We start from the raw sequence: 22,913 nt of genomic DNA, 5'->3' as shown, positions 1-22,913 counted from the left end.
CTGAATGCTTCTTACAAAATGCAGAATATACTGACTGCATCTTTACTACTAGAGATAAATGCACGCTTTCTAACAAAGTAGTCTGTAGACTAGGATGTTTCTGCAAGTAGGCTGAAAATTGTTTCTCTTACCTTATGAACAGATTGGTCATTTCAAATGTATGTGGCAAAACTGAGATAAAATGCAAGTTATACAGCAGAGGACTGTTGTAAGAATGTGGTTTGGAATTTTTGAAACACACACTTGACTTATGTTATTTTTAAGTGGAAAAAGACCTGTATTTCATTCAGCATACAGCACCATTCTGGTGAATCCTGAAAAGGTTTTGTGCCATTCGTGTATGTACCTGACACATCCTTTTTCTTTTTGAGGTGCAATTTACTTTTATTCTTCCAGTTAATGTATTTTTTTGTTGTTGTTTTTTTGATTTTGGGTTTTTTTTTTTAAAGCTAGGAGTTTTCTAGTGAATGCTCTCTGCATTCATTCTCTGTTCTTGAAAGTTCAGCCTAAAATACAATCTGTGTATGAAATAGGTACAACTCAATTGTTCATTTAACTTTTGTACAAGAGTCAGTATTGACTATTATCAAGGCAATTCACTAAACGAGCCAATTTTTAAAAATACAAATTACTAGTTTACAATCCATATATTTCAAAAGCTAATTGCAAAGGTCATTAATAATTTTGTAAAAATTTAGCAAAAATTCTGAACAGATCATTGGATGTGTATGTGCCATTGGAGCCAAGCTTTTTATTTGCTTTGCCATCATCTTTATTGTTGAGAATGGTGTTTGGCCTTAGGTTGTATTTTAGTGACTGGCATCTGAAGAGCTCTGGAAAGCTAATGCCAAGACATAGGAATGTGGAAGAAAAAGAAAAAAAAAGCACCTTCTGTATGTATGTTTTTTATCCTCTTTCTTTTATTGACTGTTTAAATGTGTTGGGAACAGATGTGTGAACTGCATTTTAAATCATATTGTTAAAAATATTCTCCCTCTTTTGTTGGGAAGCTCACGTTGATCTTAGCTGTGTTTGATTTGTTGATAGTTTAACTGGAAGAAAGTGACCACTTTTTTATATTCTCTCAATTAAACCTTCAGCAGTTACAAGCTGTTGACAGTAGTTATAGAAGTTTTCTATAATAAATGTTCAAGTATTTTTGTACATAATTGGTAAATTTTAATAAGGAGTGTATCATTATGTGAAAAAGAAGCAAACAGTTGTGTATGCAGTAAGATTGTTATAATTATGCCAAATACTTTATGTATGAAAATAAGATTATTTGTAAATATGTGCTTTTAACAATAATTCTGCCATATTGACTTTACAATTTTGAATGTCAGAAAAAATAATATATGTTAAAATATTTATGTTTTAGTGAAAGTATTCATAACTTGAAAAGGAACATATGAATTTTAGCTTTGTATCTTGCTGATTTCAAAGTCTGGAATTCCTTGAACTAGCTTTTGCTTTCTACTATAACATTTTTATGCCTGTAACCACATCATAAAACCTGTAGAAGGCTACATATTTATGCTGATAAAAAGAAGTAATGCCTGAAATTTAAATAAGGTGTCACAAGTAAGATAACAAAGCTGCTCTGATTTTTTTTTCCACCCATGTAATTTAATAGATTTTGTTGACTAGTGCTTGAGCACAGTACAGTATGAATCAGTGTTATTTGCTCTTGAAGCCTTTTTTTTTCATTTCTGGCAATAAGCAGAGTTGATGAATTTATCATTTGTGTGCATTACTGGTCAGCTTTGCAGCAAAACATTTCACAAAGTCTCTGTTTACCTAGACACTCATATTGGTTGCTGCATAATGTTAGTATGAAATAAAAGAACTTGCTTAATCTTTACAGTACAACTTGTTTTCTACAGAATGAGAGATTCTAATTCAGTTAGCCACAGAATGAAAGTTCTGACTCCTTGTCTTGCTAATTTTTTTTTTTTTTTTTTAAATCTCCTGATTGAGTTTTCTCCCTATTTGGACTCGTAATTGCTTTGTGAGACACGGTGGGAAGAGTATTGATATGCTCTTCTGAACAAGTGAAGAACATAAAATTTACTAGAGAGTTCATGGTAAATTAACCTGCATGAGCATTCTGTTTTTATAACCAGGACATCAGAAATACTCTGAACGATAGAAAATGATATAAAATTGACAGAGTACTCTCAAGCAGAGTTAACACATTTTCTGTTTAGCCAGTTTTGATAAATTGATTCTGTAGATCAGTTTTTCAACCTGATTACCTATAAAAAATGTAGTATGAAATTTTGTTATGTATGTTGCAACACCCACTGCTTGAAAACCTAATGTAAATAAAGGTCTTGTTTGAATTTTATGTAGTAGTCATAAACATAATTTTACCACTTTCCGGATGATGGTGAGTAATTCAGAAGCTCATACAGGAAGACCAATGGGAACAAGTTGCTCTTCTCAATAGCTTAAATATTAGCCAATATATACGTAATAGGTGACATGATATTGTATTCAAATACTGTATTTGAGATGCTGCAGTCTCTGGGATGCCAGAGAAACATCCTCAAACTTGGCTGGCTGGCTTCAAAATGACACAATTTAGACTGGTTCTCATGATGGCGTAATAGCTCTGTAGTGTGAGTGAGCTCAGTTATGATGTCCTAAGTCAGATCCTGTGTCAGGCCAATTGCTGTGCCCTGAAAGAAGCACAAAAGCTGAAGTTACCCCTCTTAGTAAAGGTTTCAGGGCAGGGCAGTTATGACCCTGCTCAGATGGAGCAGGGTATAGTGAAAATCTTCTTTCATATGAAAGTGGCACCTTGCCCACCTGCCTGACCATTCTTCCTCTTCACTGATTGTCCAACAGCACCTGCAAAAAGAACAGTGACAGAGCAAAAACATACCAATGGGCAGGAGTCAGTGCCTGAAGTATAAATGATGAAAAGCATGTTTTGAATGTAACTGTGGTCAGTGAAGCATGTAGCAGCATTGCCTCAGTAAACCCAGGTGCTGACAGATTCAGATCTTTGCTCCAGAACTCTGCTGGTTGCTGGAATTTCTGATGATTCAGGCAGAGCCCTGACGTATGCTGGCCAAAGGGCAAAGTCCTATCTGGTGGGATATTGTGGAAGGATGGTTGCTACTGAATCTCTTGAGATTCTGACCTTGAACTAGATTCTGTGGGAGAAAGCCCTTTTCATATTAATTTGTCTTTACCTTCTCTTTGACATTTTAATTCAGCTTTTGACATACACTTCATAGAAGAAACTAGAATGATTAGTTTGGATAACATTAACAAAAAAGCTATTGGGAATTAAACAGCTAAACTATTCAAACCTCAGGAATAGGAAAGGTTTAGAGCTGCATATCTCATGTGTGCAATAAGCACCAGGTAAAGGACTCGTCCTGGGTGGTAATATAAGGCTGCTGAGGAAAGAACTTTAATTTTTTTATTTTTTTTTTTAATGATTGCTCAGTAAGGAACTTGGTGTGTCTGTTTTGACAGGCTGAGGGCTGTCAGACTTCAGTGGGGATGCAACCTTCCAGGCACAGCTGGGCAAACTTACCTAGGTTGGAACTTGTGTTAAGGACACAGTTCAGATCTCCTCTTTAATTGACTGATATACTGATATTCATCCCAGGAAGACTATTAGAAGGAGGTCAACAGTTGGAAAAAAAAAGGTGCAAATAAAACTTAGGGAATACCCTTGATGGCCGACAATTAATCCAAGTGTGTTTTGACTCAGCCAGGAGACATGGTGGGAAAAACTGAAATGTTACCTGAAACTGAAGCATCGAGTACATTTCTTTAGGCTATTTCATAGCATGATGCTATACCCACTTAACTACTGGTTGAGCTGAAGGGAATGAAAGGGAAACTGTAAGTCCTGACAAAACAGAGTGTGTTTTCATTTTACAAAGGCGTTGCGGTGGGTTTCTTTTTCTTTTGCTGTGGCTAACCAGAGGGTAGAGAAGACTGACTGTCTTGAGTTGCAAAGGCAAAGAGTTTCTAAATAGCAAAGCCCTACAAAATATTCAAATATTTCCCTGTTAAACAGTTACTTTCTTAACCCATGGTGTGTAACTGATGCAGTGCATTTTGCAATTAACATCTCAGTATTTTAGGGAGCAAATGAATGTCAGAATTTCATACTAAATAGCTTCTCTGATAGCTCATAAGCTGCTGAAATTTTTTTTAAATATTTAAATGTTTTACATCATTGATTTGCTATGGGAACTATGTCCACTTCTGTATTCCAATTTATTTTACTTCTGGAAAATTCTGCAGAAGAGCTCTCTGCATTACATTCTTGCTTATGTGTGAGAGACTACTATCGCTGCTAGTTTTTGTTGACCTCACTGACTTCCCTTGAAGTGTTTCCTCTTGCTTTTCAAAAGAAAGACCATCAGCAAGGAGCTACTTCTGCCTTTCCTGCAGGGAATATTTCAAAAGCACAGCCTGAATGGGATGCAGCACAGCAACTGTTCCCAGGGGAAACTTATAAGCAAGGGCTTTGGGAACAAAAGCTGAGGGGTAAGTTTATCCATAAAGCTGTTCCCGTAGGAGTTTGTGCTCACAGATAGAGCAATAGCTCAAGGACAGGGACTAAACTAATTTATTAAAATCAGGAGGTGGGATGTAGGTTATGTCCAACAGGCTTTGCTAAAGGTGAAGGCTCAGTCCCAGCATGTCCTATAAATGGGAAGCCTTTGCCTTATGTCCTGGTCTTTTCATGGAGAAAGTAATGCCAGGTAGACAGACAGGGTGGGAGGAGGGTATAAGTTTTATTTTAGGGTTGCTGAGCATGGGTAGGGGCAGGGAAGAATGCTGAATCTACACTTTGAGCCTAAATTTATTTGAGAGACCATTCATCTGAGTCTTTGGGCCACGTTACATTTGAGGGATGTAACTTGTTCAATGATTTGCCCTTATACTCTGAATATGCCCTGGAGAGCCAGCTGTCCATCTGAACTCCCATGCCAGTCTCTTTTTGCCATGTGTTGTGAGAGGAGGGCTTGCTGCAGGTGTGCTAGAGCAGAGTCTGATGCAGCTTGATCTCTGTGCTTCTTTTTTGAGATATTCAGTTCACCTTTGTAAGTACAGTGCTGTGGTAAATCTAAGGATATGATAAAACACCCAGTAGAATTAATCTGAAGATTCATACCAAAGTTTTAGAAATGGCATGTGTCCAAGAGGAGTTGGGTGAAAGCAGCTGGTACCTAATGAATTTGGTCCCATCTGAAAAAAATAAAACTTTCTAACATGAACACAAAACACTTTACAAGGAACAAAACATATCAATAAACTCAACTTTTTTTTCAGGTAGTGTATTAGGAGTTGAAGCAACAAAATATTACTGTGCTATGCTCTTCTCAGGCCATTAAGTTCAGCAAGGGAAGATTGTGCACACTGGACAGAGGCTTTTTATGTTGCCAAGGAGAGTTTTCCTGCATCTACAGTTCCCACTCCAAGTTCTGTCTCAGAACTGAAGCACATCTTGTCAATCCCCCTGAAGCTATAATTCAGTGGACTTTTTATAGCTGTAAAACCTGAGCTGCATGATGATAAGCAAGTAAAATCAAAGCAAGTCATAACCTGCTACTTTGAACATGCAGACAGGGGCTACAGGGGAGCAAGCAGGGAGAAAAAAAGAGAGAAAATTGGTTTTCAAGCCATAAAGATCAATTTTGACTTCTGGAATCTTTGCTGCATTTTGAGAAGTACTGTATTTTCACCACATGCTTTTACTGGGTTTTTCCCTCTGTGTGAAATAATGCTGGGAAATAGTTTTTCTCTGGTGTTTGTGTAGACTTGAATTACGGTATTTGTCATGTACCCAAAGAAAATGGTTTTCAGGGTTTTGTTTGTTTTTCTTCAGTCCTGTGACAGGGTAGAACAGCAGAAATAATACAAAAAAGACTGGTCAGTGCACTACCAGAGGTGGTCATGGATAAGGGGCAATGGCTTCCAGCTGAAAAAGAGTAGGTTTAGATTACATGTGAGGAAGAAATTCTTTCTGTGAGGGTGGTGAGGCACTGGAACAGGTTGCTCAGAGAATTTGTGGATGTTCCATCCCTGGAAATGTTCAAGACCAGGTTGGATGTGGCTTAGAGCACTGTGATCTAGTGGAAGGTGTCCCTGCACACAGCATGGGAGGTTGAAACCAGGCAATTATGGTCCCTTCCAACTCGGGCCATTCTGTTTCCATGTTTAGAGAAGAACATCTATGTTCTCTAGGTAGCTATTGAACTCATACCTTCAAAGACTAAAATTCAGTTCACTGTGGGCTCCTCACAGCCATGCACAAGGACAAAAAATGGGTGAGTTCCATTTTGCTGTGGGAAGTGTATTTCTGTATGTGCCTCAGGCATGGTGAAGTATGGGCATGGGTGGGCACCATGGAATGCTGCCCTCTCTTTGGTGTCTGTATTGCTGCAGCAGAGATGTACTTGTGGTACATTGAGTATCATAACTAGCTGTCACAGTATTGCACACAATTGTCTTACCTGCAACAGCTGCAGCTGTGTAAAGTACACAGAAACAATCAAAATGCTGAACTGAAAGACAAAATTGCTATTTATCATTCTTACCAACTCTACACTTATTTATCTTGATAACAGGGAAACTTGGTGGATTTTGCAAATTTTCTCAGTGAGCCTTTTCTGGTTCAGTGCTATTTTTACTGAAGATAACACCAGCCCATCTTGCAAGTGAAGCTTTCAGCAGTTGTGCTACATGAAACCAGGCACAGCATGAATGACAAATCCTCAACACTGTGTGGGCTCATTAGAAAGATTTGTATTCCATGCTGAGCCGAAGGAGAGGGAGTGACCTGGGAGACTCTGAGCAGGCACTAAACCATGGAAGCAACAGCAGAAATGACAGCAGATGGCAGGGTCAGATCATTAACTGCATTTATCTAATAGGAGAACTTCCCATATATTGTCAAGCAACAATAAAAAAAAAAAAAACTGTCAGAAAGTCCACCTGGTCATAATTGATCATCGTTAATAGATCTGTTCCAGAACAGGCTGCCAAAATTTCAGCTATGATTGTGTAACTGAAACTAATCAGCAAATGATAATTGCTGAGGTGAGTTGCTTTGGTTGGGTGACAAAAGGAACCAAAGCTGTGGCTGCTGACAGAATGGAAAGCTGTTCTGTGAAGGTATGATGGGCTGACAAAACATCTGTCGAGTTTGCTGTTTTGGTCTAGCTCTGTGTGTTGTAACACTTTGTTCTAGAAATTAGATTATACATATGTGATTATACAAAAGTGAAAAATATTGCAGCTATATTATACAAATTTGCCCTATAAACCACAGGTTTATTCCTGATTTCTACCTTGATCTCTACAAAAAAAAAAAGTCAAGAGACAGTAGTCTACCTGAACTAGAGAAAAAACTTCATTTAAACCATATTATGAATTTATTGTTGACATAATGCTGACAAGTTTCAAACTATAACTTAACCTTTTATGTAGTTATCCATGCAGCATTCCTGAACGGAGGCTCACAGTGCGGCCAGGTCCCAACCCGAGTGGGTGGGAACCACTGGAAGTCTGATGATCGCTCCAAGGCTGCTGTGCTGGACTTCCAGGGCAATTCCCCAGCTACTCTGTCTTGCCCCTTTTGAAGACCAGCCCCCTCACCCCCCTGTGCCATCGGAATTGTTGGCACCTGCTGCTATGCCAGATGCCAAAATGGACTTTCTGTTCTGCTGCTCCACCAGTCAACCAGCAGCACACAGCACAGTATGAACATGCTTTAAAACATGTCTCATCCAGCTTGTCCCAGTCTCTTCAGGTACCAGCACCACCGCCTCAGCCAGGCCTGGTCGCCGCAGGCAGCTGCGCTGTTGCAGCCTGCCCTGGACCTCCTCACTGTTATGTGTAATATGTATAATTCATGCCTATGAAGTGATATATGGGTATAAGTTCTATATTATTAAAATATAGACACAAAGCAAGTGAGCCAGGGCAAGGGGGTTGCCTCACTTATGTTGAAACCATTGCCAATAAGGCTTCATTTGCAAGTTAATACATGTGGCTCGCTCGGACATGGGCCGTTTCTCGGGATGATCTAGGACCTCCCAAGCGATGATCATCCCGACAACTACCCAAGGAGATTGGGATCACTGGAACCTCCGTAACTCAATCACCGATGTACATCGCTTCCCCCGACCTCGAATTGTTCAACCTGGCGCAGAGAAAAGAGACTATTAATATGTGGGACTTTGAATGGAAAGAAAAGGCAGATCGCTGAAATCCTGGCCTCAAGCAAAATAAACTGCTCATGCAGGACGGATGGTGTGAAGCATAGGAGACCCTCTGCTAGAGCAGTCAGACCTGTGTCTCACCCAGTGCCGATCCCCGGCTCGGCACTGTCCTTTTCTTTGTGGCTGGCTCAGATAGAATTTGATCAGTATAATAAAAGTTGTTTTTTTTTTCTTTTTAATTTGTCTGGGTCAATTTTTACCTATAACATCACTGAGCTCCGAGGCATCAATGGTGGCAGTACAGGGCTGCCCTGAAGGGCTGCTGCCGCCTGGCAGCTGCCACCGCTTACTGCTGAACAGCTCCACTGACTCGCTGCTGCTGCCTGTGCCATGACATGGCCTGCTGGGGGTGGCTAGCAGCAGGAAGCACCTGGAGGGCTGCCGGGCCCTGGGTGTGGATGAGCATGAGGATGAGGGCAAGGACCAGGACAAGGGAAGCAAAGAGGATGAGGACAGGCACTTCACACAAGGCAGACAAGGTTGCCCCACGCAGTGGTGGCGGCCTGGATCCTCCAAGACGGCAGCAGGGACGCGCGGTGCTCCCAGCGCGGGACACGTGGCTGCTCCCGGAGCGGGTTCGGCAGCTCGGAGCACCAACAGAACGTGCAGCGCCACAATGGCCGGTGGCACACGTGGGGATTTACCAGGGGTGTCACATATAGCCCGGCACAGGCATGGCAGCAGTACAGGCTCAGTAGAGGCATCAGGCACAGCACAGGCATGGTAAAGGCACAGGCACAGGCATATATAGGCAGACAGTTTGTGGTAATTGGGAATAGGGCTGCAGCTGAACCTCATCTCTAATGGGCTACAGCTGTGCAGGACGGGTGACCATTATTGAAGGTAAAGGGCCATGGAGTGCCGAGGTGCACTAACCAATCACAAAAGGGTACAGAGGGCACACAGGTCTAAGGCATGTAAGATGAAGGGTATAAAAGACTGGACTGAAGAACAATAAAGAGTAGATGCTTGAAGCCTTCTGATGTGGCATAGTGTTGCTCTATATGGGGATACTCTGTGTATCATGGCCGTCTCAACTGCAATATATGCTGTGACTTACGCTGCAACAGGCACAGGTATAGCACAAGTGCAGGTGGCTCCTGGCTTGTGAGGCGGCTGGCGGCTCGCCCCAGGGCACGGCCCAGGCTGCTGTGACCGGGCTGGAGGCGCTCGAGCAGCTCCCGTCTCATCCGCTCTGGGTTCTTTCCTGAGCGCATGGCCAGGGTGCCTCTGGGCACCACGCTCCCCAGCAGGCTAATTTTGCCTGCCTCCCCATCCTTCTTTTGAGGAGCCAGTTTAGAAGTGGTGCCTTGTAATGAGTGCGAGTCTTTTCAGTCAGGCAGGGTTTTAAGGGCAAGAAAACATCATGCCATGCTGTCCTTGTATAATGTGTTTAGCAGCACTAAAAGCAATTTACTTAATAATGACAGAAAATGACAGTTTTTTAATCTCACTGCTGAATCCTCAGCCTGGCTGCAACTCAGTCAGCAGCACTTCATAAAGGATATTGCTGCAGTTGTTTTTATTTTTATCTGCTGTGGCTCCTTCTCAGGTCTTCTGTAGGTGTTTTGTACTCTCTGCCTGTAGAGCAACATATTGACAAGGTCATACAGCACTCGGGAAGACTGAACACTCTGCCTCACCTGCTTTGCCTGCATTTCACTAAGTGCCTATTAAATGATGCTTTAGGACAGCACTATGCAAGGAAAAGGGCAGGCTCTCACCCTTAAGCATATTTCCAGCTGGAAATCATGGCATAGTAGAGTCAGAAAAAAGGTGAATAAACAACGTATCAGAAATATCGACTCCACAGTGGAGGCTGCTCTTAATAAATAGGTTATTGATTACATTGCTGTATGAGTCCTCAGCACCCAAATAAAAATACTGCAGGTAATATTCAGTTCAAAAAGATGTTGAGTTCTTCAAAAGGGATATGTTTTTGCACAAATTAATTGCAAAGAGACTATTTTCTAATTTTTTCTAAATATGTTCAGAATAAATAGCAGACTGGTGGTGGATAATGAAGGTATTAAGAGAATGTGTCAAAGAATAGATGATTATGATTTTAATGACCTTATAAAATTATCTAATAAAAAATAAATTTTAAGTTATGTTTTCCAGTACTTATGTTCTCACCTTTTGCTTTGGTTTGTCTCTTCAGACTAAAGACTGTTTTAAATATAGTGGTTTATTAATAAGAGGGGTTTTGGGTGGACTTATGCATTATGTAATTGGGAATACCCACTAAGTTCTGTGTATAATTGGAATTCTTCATAGAATGGAACAAAAGTATTTGAACTTCAAGACTAAAATATTTTTGCTTTAGGCAGATTACAACCAACATAATTTTATTTAAGCTCCTTCCTGCAAGATTACTGTATCTAACAAGAGTATGAAAAAAAGTGTATATGATCAGGTAAATACTTGGGGTGAAAGTGAGAGCTCTGTAAGCCATCTGCAATCAGATAGTTCAGAGGCAATCATCTTCAATAAACTAATCTTGAGATGCTTGGATATGGTAGAGAATTGAAGCATAAAATTGCAATTACTACATAGTTGTGTTGTACTTCTGTAATGTGTTTTGAAATCAAGTGATGCTATATATTAGAATTTTAAAAACACTTGCTAATATACAGCATACAATTAGGAAAAAAAAAACAAAATAAAGGAATTCACATTCTTTCTAAGCTGTCAGAAATAAATGAGATCAATGTGGCATGTAATAATCTACACATTTCTCATGTGTTTGGAAAAAGCCCATCAAATGTAAAACCTTAAGTAAATTGATAAGTCTAAAAGCACAATTAGTGTACTAAATTCATCAAATTCAATAAATTACAAGTGAATATTACACACAACATTACTGGAAAAATCTGGTTTATGTCATTGAATGATTATCAGAGTAGCTTTGTCAAAGCAGAAGTTTGGATTCATCTGGATTCTGTTCCACAAATTTCAGAGTACTTATTTCCAGTTTGGAAGAACCAAATAAGTAGTCTTTTACCTCTTCAGTCCCAAATAGAAGAAAACTTACATTCCCATGCAATGCAATACAACACCAATCTACAAAGAAAGAGATGAAAAAGCCCAACCCAAAAAACCACATCCACAAAGTTTCAAACCTATATATTCTAATCCCTACAATACCAACATTTTAGAATTATTACCTTTAATATATATTTTGTCCTCTCACACAGAATTTTCCCTAGCAGAGCTGGTCGCTTATATTTTAGAGTCTCCCAATTGAAGGTGTAATGGGGCTCAGTGCATATGCTTTACAGTGTTATCCAGAAAATACAGGAATTTTATTCTGATATTTAATCTTAGTTCATGCTTTGATCTCTGTGCATGATATGAAAACGTATTTCATACCTGACACAAAACAAGTGTCTCACTTGATTTGTGTCACTTTTCAACCAAGATGTATAAAGATGCTTTATCGTTATTATACTAACTGCACAAAATATTCATGGTACTTTGAAAATCTGTAGTGGTATTTATGGAAGATATGTTTTTCTAGGCTTTTGATTTTTTAGTGTTTGCAAATTATTTTAAGCCACAAGACATGCACTATTCTTTTTTAAGAATAAATATTTTACTGTATGTTATAAGCTTTAAAGTTCACATTTAATGTTTCAGAGGTTGGCATTTTCCCCTTCTTAAAATCTAGGTCTATGGCACCTGGAAAATCTGTAAAATTATGCATTCCTTATGCAAACTACTTCTTTAGAAGAAATAGTTCATGCTGTGGCTTAGTTACAAAACTGGGGTCAGTCATCTCGATCTGATTTTAAAAAAGAGGTTTGACAAGCAGATTCAGTGCACTTGTATTTACAGCACTGCAATTTGGAACAGAACAATCTAACCTGGAGAGAGCAATTGAATTATACATGCTATATTGAATGCAATACATTTGAAGGGATATATGTATTCTACTGGCATCTGGTATATGTAGTCATTGAAAGTTTTCAAATAAGACATCCAAAAGTACAAGGCCTGATCTCACTCTTCTTTTTGTACATACTTAAAAGTCTGTATGAACATATACTTTTGCATTTAGCATTCTCTAGGTTTTCAGACTTCTGTGGCCAAGGTGTGTTGTGTCAGCACTATATAAGTAGCTTAGCATTTAGCTCACATGCAGGTCTGCAGTGCTCAACCTAATAGCTCCCATGGCATACCTCCTAGAAGGGAGACACCAACCAAATGTGACCAGGAGAGGCAGTACCTCCTCTTTCACATAGTTAAAGCACTCAGCTGGTCTGGGGTCCATCCATATGCAGTTTCTTTGACCATTGTTGAGACTATCATAATGCTGTTAAGGCTGTGGAGACCATATCACAAGTTGGGGCAAACCTGCAGTAGTAGTCCCTTCCCAATTTTTATGTTAAATATTATGTACTGTTAATTATGTTGAGGTTAGTAGGTATGTATTAATGTTGTACGTAATATACTTTAAATGTGGCAAATATTAGTTGGTGACCCTGGGACACAGATTTCCAGTTAAACCCATATGAATATCAAACCCAACAGAATGAAGATGTGCATTTGTTCTTCCTTGTCACATCTTGTTTTGTCTCAGTTGTTGTATGTGTGGTGTGCTGGTTGCTCTCATTGGAAAAAACTCTGCTGCACTCTGTCATCTACAGCTTCCCCAGCACATGAAAATGCTCTCCTTAACAGGTTCCCAGCACAGGGTAAAACAGCCCTTGTACAGCTCTCTCCATTTAGGTGACACAATCAGCAGTTTGCTGTATTGTCAAACACAGCATAATTCAATTAATATGTTTCTGGGGGGAGCAGGACACTGTGATTACATACCTGCTGCATTCTGCCTAGATAATTTCATTCTTCATTTAAAAGTTGCCTGCTGAAGCAGAGTCAGAGAGTAGCTCTCACAACTTGTTTATCTCCCTAGCTGAACATTTCAGTGAAGAAGACATCGCCTGTATAACCACCAGCAGTAAAGTACCACAACACACAGCTCATTAAAAGAGCTAATGCAGGTGCCTGTCCTCGGTGCAGAATTTGGCACAGCACTTGGGACTCTTTTACCTGAGTTCACTGAGGCACACAAGCCTTACCAATGGTGCTTCTCCAATGGCTGCTGTCCTGCAGCTTTAGTATTGGCTGAAGAAACCAAGCAGCTCTGAGTGCCCACTCTGAGGACCAGCTGCCCCTGGGTTGATCCATCAGGCCAATGCATTCCTGTGGCTGGGAAGGAGGCAAGGCAGAAACATAAAGGCCAGGTACTTGTAGTTGGTACTAGACTTAGCCCTAAGTATATAAACCCAGAATATATTACAACATTTGTTTCTCTGCAAGGGATATATATCCTTTTATTGACAGGTTTGATGAAGAATTCACCTGGCCATAGTGGAACACATTTTCACAGTTTTCTAAGATGCTAACCAGTAGACATTATATGCAGACGATAATATTTTGATTTTCAAATTCCAAATTCTTTTTTGCCAAGCCTTAACAATTTCAATATGTATGAACTTTAATGGACATCTGAGATGAGTTTTGCAAAAGAAAATGAGCCCTGTAAGCTTACTTGTGAATGTACAAATACAAGCAAATTAAAAACTTGACAGTTTTTAAGGGGATTTTATCACTGAGATTCATTTTAATGAGAGACCCAAACACCTGTGCTGCAAAGCCTTTGGGCAAGAGGATATATGCATACATGTAACTGAAGTCTGGGAAAAGCCATAGAGTAATTTCCATTGCTTTCCCTAATTACTGCCATTAAATTTCATATTTTTAGCTCCTGATGAGGCTGGTTTTTGTGAGTTTCAGCTTTAGTGGTTCATGCAGGAATGTCAAGATTAAGGCTTGAAAAAATGAGTCTATAAAATGTTTTAAAATGATCCAGTATGCAATGAAAAAGAGATCTTTTCTCATTGAAAGAAAAATCTTACATCAGGTCTCAAGTAAGTGGCTCCAAGGTCAACTGATGGGAACTGAAATGCACTGTAGTAAAAAATAGCTACATTAGATTTGACTAATTTATGTGCCCCTGAAAACTACAGTGTGTTTTACTGGTGTGACCAGCAGACAGAGAGTGACAAGTGAGCCAAAGCCATAACTCTGTTATGTCTTCTTTGCTTGTTGCTGTCCTGTACCTTAGGTGGGGCTGGCACAAAGGAGTTTATCTGTCCAAGGTACAGAACTCCAACAGAATGGACAGACCGAGATGTGTTGTGTGGACAGAAGTGGTCAAACAGATGAATGGCTGGGTAAATTACACCCATAAATGTTACTGGTAAATATATATATATATATATGTGTGTGTGTGTGTGTGTGTAGAGATACTGAGAGAATAGATGGCAAGAAGCAACTCAGTTCCACTCAGTCATACAATCATTGTTATCTCAAGTATCCTCATATAAACTCATTAACCTTCAGACTGAGTATTTTACAAAAGAGGTCCCTAATGACTCAAAATTTCTATCCAAACAACATGAATATGAATGAGAGGTGTGAAATTAAGCTATACAGTTGAGAATTGTCTCCTACAATGTACCACAGCTAAACTTTATGCCAACCTGATCAGGTTTCGGAAATGACTTGTTTTGTCTTCAACCCTTGAGGTCCAGCAGGAAATTTTAGAATAGGCATTGAACACTCTGAAAGAAGAAGGAGCTGTTTAAATTACAGTATTAAGTTACTGTAATTTTCTTTTACATCTTAGCAACAGCAGTCAATATCTCTCTTGTACATGGAGTCAATCTGGGATGTATGGATTAACCCTAGAAACTCCTGAGCTTCAGAAAGAAACCAAAGATTTCAGCAAAGAAACTGGGATCAAAATTCGTTTCCCTACAGACTTCACTAACTACACTGGTGCTTGTATACTAAATGCTGGTATTTTAAAGCAAGTTAGATGTTTTGACAATCTTGATTCTTTGGGATAAGTGTAAGTCATGCTCTGGTAATTCATATCAGATTTAAAAGCCTTGTCCAGTCAGTGCTCTGATTTAGGTATATGCAAGTGTATCTTGCAGGAAAAAAGGATTTCACAAAGAACTAGTAGGTCAAATGAGGAATTATCCACAAGGTTATACAACAGCTGAGCAGCAATGTTTGGACCATAATTCTGGATTTAAGTGTCTCAATTCTGCATCTGATGCCTTAGTCATTTATTGGCTCTAATTTCATGTGTTTGGAAGGAATTTTTCCCATGGGAGTTTTCAAAAAGACTGCAGCTAGTTGTTCTTTGGAGATTCTGGATTCAGATGGTGCTGATGTAATTTAGAAAACATTTTAACTCAGCCTAGGCTATACTATTAGAAGTAAAAATTGCTTTAGCAAGCAAGATGTGCTCAGAACATGGTGACCTAACAACCTGTAATAAGGTTCTCAAAATACATACTAAATAGAGGGAAAGGGAGATGCCAATTGCCCCTAGCAGTGACACCCACTACTCTCCTGTAGCATTGTGTCACATACTTGTTTTAAATGTATTAGTAAAGAATGTATTCTACTTTCTAAAGTAACAATAGATGGAAAAAATTGAATAAAGTTATGTGTAGCATTACTAAAGAAAACCTTTCAAGAATGATTTGATGGTGCCACTAGGAACTAATGGTGCTGACTAGGAACTAATTACAGGTGCCCCTCTGGCCTTGGGTTTGCTTGCAGGGAAGTTCTGCTTACCCGGCTCTCCTGCAGAAAACAAAGATACCACACAAGCTGCTGCTGAAGGGGGTGGGGGAGGGAGGTGAGTTGTAAACAAGAGACATACTCTTGTTGCCATTCTCTTCAAACCGCTGTGCTTGGGGTATGTGTCCATTCAGTAATTGCACAGGAGTTGGGTCACAGCAGGATTTTGTGATTACACAGCTTAATTGCTCCTGCCTAATATAAAGGGCTCTTTGGTTTTGTCATTTGTCTTTCATAATCATCCACACTTTTTATTATGTTTTTGCTTGTTTATCCCCCACTTGTCCCCTACCAATTCCTCCAGACTATTATTTGCCATTTCAATACACTCCGCCATGCATGCCTCGGTTTAATTTTCTCATGCCTCTGCTCTTTCAGTTGTTTCTGTCTTGGTAGCTCTCAGCCTGCTCCCCTACTTCTAATTCAGCTCCCACTCACTGAAAACCTCTCATGCTGATTTTACTTAATACAGTATAATTAAGGGTAGGGTTTTTCAGAGAGGTTTTCAGAGAGGTTTTCAGAGGTACATGCATAAGGGGATGGACTTTTCATGGTGAAGCTATCTATTATGTTTGTTAGAAACAATGGTAAAATAAAGGTGGCTACAAACACTCCAGGATAGATACCTTTGATAAAGAGTAGACAATAGGGGCCTTTGTGAGACCCCAGCAATGAAACTGTCTTAAAATGTCTCTCTCCCTACTGCTTGGTTGAAAGGTGGGTTGCCCCACACAATTATTCTCTCTGGTTAAAAGTGAATAGGTGGGGGAGGACTGAGTAATAAACAAGATACAGTTCCTGAATTGTCTAGGTCTTCAAATGTAGGAATGTTGACGGAGTAATAAAGTTACCTTTTGTCTACTTAAAAAGGAAAAAAGCCCAGAAGTTTCTCTCTTCAATTTGGTTAAAAGACACCTCATAGGACCTTGGAGACTTCACCTCAAACTTAAGGATACCCAATTGGACAGAAGCCAAAAAGTCCTGCCTAAGCAATTCACTAGAAAAAGAAGAGAACAAAAGAAGTAAATCGCTTTTGTGAAGGGTTTTAGCAGAAGCAAGAACCTCTTGCCCTGGCTTGGTTTTTCTCTGTAAAGAGCTTTTTTATTTTGCCTTTTATTAAAACTTTTTTGTTTCAAACACTGTCACAGGAGCCATCCTGCTACTTTTATGCTACCTGAGGTAGCTGAGCTATCAAGGGTATAATACTTGTCTATGAGACCTTAAAAGACCTGGCTCGAATAGACAAAGTATTATTCAAAACTAGCATATTATTAAACGACAAGCTGAGAGTGGTCAGATGCACTGCTGTTGTTAGAAAAAAAGCACTTCCTTAACCTGGTTATTCGTGTCAGGGACAGCAATGCTGTGTTCAGGTGGCACTTACTATGTTTTTGATTTAGGCTTCCCTGGACACTAATGTTTAATGGAATTTGAGGAATTCCAAATGGCTTCACAAACCACTTCTTACTCTGATGAAACAAAGAATAATATGAAGGGTAAAAATGTGTATTATGGGAAACATGTAAATAAATAAAACAAATCAGCACCTCATTCACCCTTCAGCAACTGCCTAACAACTTGCAACCAGTTAATTACACACCTTTAAAGTGCATGTACAGGAGAAATGATTCAGAAAAAAGCTTCTGTAATGAGAAAGGACAGCACAGATATACTGACTCAATACAGACCCAATACAGGTCTGTTAAATCTGACAATACTGAAAGAATGTACTGCATGTAATAGTAAGCGAAATCTTGTCTGCCTTATGCTAAGCATTTAATAATCATTAATCTACAATGACTGCTCTACATTTGGATATTGGTACTAACCTTTGTAACCTCTGCACTTAAAAGTGAGATAAGGATTTACAGAAGAAGAATTGAATGCTAAATTAAATATGTTGAAGAGTATTAAGCAATAAGTAATATTAGGCTGAGTTACTTTCACATTTCTGAATACTTAGGGACCCATGTGGACCAGTAGCTCAGGCTCAGTAAATACATTATTGCTATAGCTAGCAGCAGAACATGGACTTTATACAGATTTTGCAAATCTTCTGGACTTGTCAGGCTTTGTTGAGCTTGCTTTAGCATTCCTGCAACTGTTTTACTTTGCTTACCTGTAACAACATTCTTATAATGATAAGGAAGGACTTCTCTAAAGTACTGATTTCCACACTGGTGACCAGAAGGACATGAGGAAATGGAACGGAGCTGGATAAAGGGAAGTCAGATTGGACATAAGGAAAAGGTTCTTCACTGAAAGGGTGGTCAGTCACTGGAACAGGCTCCCTGGGGAAGTGGTCACAGCCACAAACCTGCCAGTGTTCAAGGGGCATCTAAACAACTTAGCCACATGCTTTAGATTAGGTAGTCCTGTGGGGATTGGGGAGCTGGATTCAAAGACTTTATGGGTCTCTTTCAAATTGAGGTATTCTATGTTTCTGTGTTTTACTTTTTGGTAATGTTATATAATCATAACACATAGTAATAAATGGTAATAAGCAGTTGGCAGAATTAAATGTTTATGCCCTTATCATAATAATGCAATTCAGGGGACTACAGTGTTGGAATGACAGGAGTGGGGGGAGGCGCAAGATGACACTGGAAACTTCAGGGTTGTAAACAAGTCTGTTTTGGTCAGCTAAAAATACACTGACCTGGGAAGTTGGGAAAAGCCAGTTGCAGGGGTAACAAAGCAAACAAACAACGCCCATCACACTAAACCAAACCATCTAAAGACCTGTGGAAAATACTGAAGGGTGAGCAAAACACCAGGGAGGTGAATGTTAGGATGTTGTTATAAGAATTTTAGCTGTCTATTACAAACGTGTTTTTTTTTTTCCCTTGTAATAGCATTGTTTTCTTTTTTTTTTTTTTGTAATTATTAAATCTGACCTGAAAAATCTTTCATGAGCCTGTCAAGAATTTACCTATGTTGACAACAGACTCTTGACTTTACAAATCATGTTTGTTTTCTTCTTTCCTATGCAAAAATATGAGTGTAATAACTGTTCCTTGAGGAATAGATAATTAACTTGATTATCGTAAGTTATTGCTATATCATTGATATATTTTCTGGCCTTCAAAGATTATACTATTTTCACTGACCCATGATAGGATTTCAGGAATAAATTTGTGTTTTAATTCTTCTCTTTTTCCCTGATGGAGAGGTCACTAGAGACCTCTCTAGTGCTCTGTGGCTTACCTGACCAACTGTTAGCAAAATCTACTTTATTCTGACCAGACTGTGTTTCAGTGTGCATGAGGCAAAACATGAATAATATGTGATGGTCAAGGGTAGCAGGAGTTAGGTTCCTAGTCATGTAATGAAATGGAGATGCGTAATAATGCAATACTGAAGATGCTGCAATCATATTTTTCCAGTACAATAGCAAGTTTAAGATTTATTGCCCTCTTTTGTTCCACACCATTGATTGCTGCCCTTGGGCCACAAGTTTTTCAAGCTGCAGCTGGACTATATGAAGTGTTCATCTGCAATATCCATTAAGCAATCAGACTTTTTGATCCTGTGTCCTTTTCTCACTGCACCTTTCCTATGCTCTGAAGCAGCTGGATCTGGCCCAGGATTTCTTCCTCCAAAACACACTCCCTCAGAGCAGTACACTCAACACCACTCAAACATGGAATGTAAAGGAATGTGGTACATGTAATTCCCTTACATGTAGTAAAGGAATGATCCTTTACTATATGGAGGAAGATAACAATGCCTTAAATACCCTACAGATAGTTGTATTTGCAAATGTGAGCACTTTAACTCAAAGCAGGTCTTAAATATCTCCCATAGATTTTCTGTACTCTTAAAATGCAAAATGAAATTAACCTGGAGGAAACAGAAGTAAATGTGTTTTTAGCTTAAAGCTTGATGTTTGAGAGCCTGTTGAGAGTCTTTTAAACCGATATTGTAGGCAAAAGTTTTGTGTATTGCCAAGAATGTTTTAGTGGTACTCTCAACTGAAAAGTAATTGAAGAGGCGGGTAAAAAGGGTTCATTTTTCTTTATTTCAGTCACAGATGCATCAAAGCATAGAAGCAGCAAAACATTTTCAGTACCTCCTTGTTAAGAGTTGAAAGCAAAAAACCTTGTCATTTACTTTTGGGTACCAATGCAATTGAGGTAGGAATGCTTATTAAAAAAAAAAAAAAAAGAAAATTAAATGGTGCAAACATTGGTAATGCATCATTTGCAGTTCGTAGCTTTAGTATCAGCTTTGATAAATTTCACTTTATCCACAACTAAATAAAGAGTAAGAATGGGTATTTCCTGCTAGTTGCTTAGCACACACCTGATTTCAAAATGAAGAGAACTGATAAGCCATGATTTGATCTTGAGAGGTTTATAGCAAAAATCTTTAATCTGAAAAAAGTTTCAGCTCAAGAGTTTTACAGGAAATTATTTAATACTGTCAGCTTCAAGTGCATGGAAACATTGAGGTACATTCCTGTAAGATGTTCCCTTATGTTACAATTAAAAAGACAATATTGTGTTTTGCAGCAATATTTGTAAATAATTAGTGAAGGTTTCACAGTAAAATATTCACATGAAAATGGAGATGGTGGATAGCAGTGGCCAAATACTCTATTATCTAAACAGTGCACTGTAACCTACATCTAGAATCTTAAAGACAGTACACTGTTCAAATGTGTTAAAGAATGCATTAAATAAAGTTTAACCAACAACAAAGTTAGTAAGACTTACTTGATTGTAAAGGTAATGCTTATTTTAAAATGTGTCAAGGGAAAACAAAAAGTGAGATAGGGATCAATCACTGCACAGGTACAGGTAGAGGTGTCATCTTACATTGGTTTCCAACAATGGCCTAACTAGTAGAAGTATCTCCCAGCATCTAGTTAGGAACACCCTAAGCCAGAGTTAGTGTGTGATAATCTGTAATGGATTTTCCCTCCATGAACTTTCCCATTGACTCCTGAAGGTATGTGAGCTATGTGGAAAAACCTCCTTTTTCAGACTATAGTGGCAACTACACTTGTTACGGCAACGGATAAAAACAACTAAACACTGAATGAAAACACAAGCCCTAGCATATCCATCTGCACCAGCCAGGAAAACCTGGCCACCATCCATGAGGACAGTATAACACAGCCAGTTCTATATACAGATGAGGCTGACATCAGTCCTGATCACATCTAGTGTGTTCTAGGGGAAGTTATTGGCTGAACAAAAAATCCTGCCCTTTTGTGTGGGTTACACTATATGCAAGGTACAGACAGCTTTGTACTGAAATATTAAGAGCTCCCAATATTACATATGAATATCCAAAAAGATTGTTGTCCAATTGCCAAAAAATGGCTACAAGAGTATACTCCTTGTGTACTTGAATATCCATCCTCACTGAAAGAAAACAGCCACTGCAATGCAGCATCCTCAGTTTTTTGGAGACTCAAACGGTAACTACAGAGGCTGAAAAAGGATCAGGCCAAGTACCTTATTCCGTGCAGGGCCCATCTGGCTCTGTGCGCGGCACCAGGCGAGCCCGTCAGGCGCCCCGGCCGGGCCGCACCCGCGGCGCGGGGCCGGCAGCCGCGGCCCCTCAGGGCGGCCCGGGGCGGCCGTTCCGGGAGCACCGCGCGTCACGTGATGCGGCCGGCTGCGGCCCGCCCCCCGCGGAACCGAGCAAAGGGTAAGCGGCGGGAGCGGCCGGGGGCCGGGAGGAGCCACGGGAGCCGGGCGGGCTCGGAGAGCCGGGGCGGGGAGGGGGCCGGGGAGCTCGCTGGTGGAGGAGGGAGCGGGAACGCGCGTGAGCAGAGGGGGACCCAGGCACGGTGGCGAGGACCGGCAGGCGGGGACAGGCTGGCGCCGCGCGGCGGGCCCGGCCGTGAGCTCGCCCCCGCAGTCGGTGCCGCCTCTGCCCCGCCCCTGGCCCCGCCCCCGCCGGCACCTCCCCCGGGGCGGGTCCCCGAGGGGCCGGCGGAAGCGCCGCTCGCGTATGGCGCCCGCTGCTGCCTCCCCGCCCATAGTCGGGTGCGCGGTCCCTGCCTTCTTCGCCTCTCAGATAACCGAGATAGCTACTTCCCGTGGGAAGGGACTGGATTAAAAAGAAGCGGCAGAGTCAACAGCGAGAAGCACCGCTGCTCTGTGCGTCCTCCGCCTGTCAGAGGCGGTGCGGCAGGCGTCGTGCCCTGCTGCCGCTGGAAGGCGGGGTGCTTGGGCGGGGAAGTGGGCTTGGAAGCGACTCCGGGGTTCTGCTGCCGTTCATCGGCATCGTGTCTGCAACTGGGACTTGTGCTGAGCACTGCGCTTGGTCCTGGACTAAATAGAGTTCTCACTTAACGTATTTTTCTGCTTTATTAAACTTCTATCACATCTTCTGTTTGTCCTATGAGGACTGCTGTTGGCAAAAACCTTAGATAGAAAAAGTGCAGCTGAACAACAAGTAGACTCTAATCTTGTAAAATCTTTTAATTAGCCAGTATTCCATTTTAATTTTTTTTTTTAATTACCATTCTTGTTCTGTGGAACTGGAATTCATTGAGCCCACCAAGATACCAAAATAGGCAAAGCTGCTTTACATATCTCTCTAAATAACTTTCTTGTACCACTACGTTTTTATTTTCTTTTTCTCCCCTAAAAGCATATACCACACATATTTGTTCACTGTTCATCTAGGAAGAAAATTGAAATTGTCAACAAAATATACTAGGAAGACAGAACCTCTTGAGGATTTTCAGGTTAAATGAAATATTTTCTCTAGAAAACTTTGGAATTAGACTTGATTTTTCCAATATGCAGCTTTGTAAATGAATAATACATATGCATTTTGTAAAAAAAGTTAACATTCTTAACTACTGTATTTGGAAGATTTTTCAGGAGTCTTTCATTTAATTTACTTTTAAAATTACAGGTCCTTTTATTTAACTTGTATGTTGTTACCAAAATAAACTTTCTCCTGGAACTGGTGGTTAATAACTATACACATGGTAACAAATTCTGCTTATATCCAGAT

The 22,913-nt window shown here is 40.1% G+C and overlaps 2 protein-coding genes across 15 annotated transcripts in view; one reads left to right on the top strand and one right to left on the bottom strand.

The window, feature by feature from the left end:
• Window positions 1–853: 853 nt before the first annotated feature.
• Window positions 854–21,925, bottom strand: LOC128807750 (translation initiation factor IF-2-like). Its single transcript, XM_053978317.1, has 3 exons — window positions 21,395–21,925; window positions 13,346–13,475; window positions 854–2,681 (listed from the first exon to the last, which is right to left on the bottom strand). The coding sequence occupies exons 1-3, from the start codon at window positions 21,923–21,925 to the stop codon at window positions 2,632–2,634; spliced, it is 711 nt and encodes a 236-aa protein (XP_053834292.1). The 3' UTR covers window positions 854–2,631.
• IMMP2L (inner mitochondrial membrane peptidase subunit 2) overlaps window positions 21,546–22,913 on the top strand; it is a 419,891-nt gene continuing 418,523 nt past the window's right edge. For 9 of the 14 annotated variants that reach the window (XR_008437037.1, XR_008437041.1, XR_008437034.1 and 6 more), the window contains exon 1: window positions 21,546–21,590. The gene's annotated coding sequence lies outside the window, so the exon portion shown is untranslated. The remainder of the gene's footprint in view (window positions 21,591–22,913) is intronic. The other 5 variants (XR_008437032.1, XR_008437033.1, XM_053977049.1 and 2 more) reach the window with 1 other exon arrangement.

This window comes from Vidua macroura, chromosome 5 (assembly GCF_024509145.1).
Source record: "Vidua macroura isolate BioBank_ID:100142 chromosome 5, ASM2450914v1, whole genome shotgun sequence".
Taxonomy (NCBI): domain Eukaryota; kingdom Metazoa; phylum Chordata; class Aves; order Passeriformes; family Viduidae; genus Vidua; species Vidua macroura.
The sequence above is the reverse complement of the archived record's forward strand: the minus strand, read 5'-3'. Positions and strand labels throughout refer to the sequence as shown.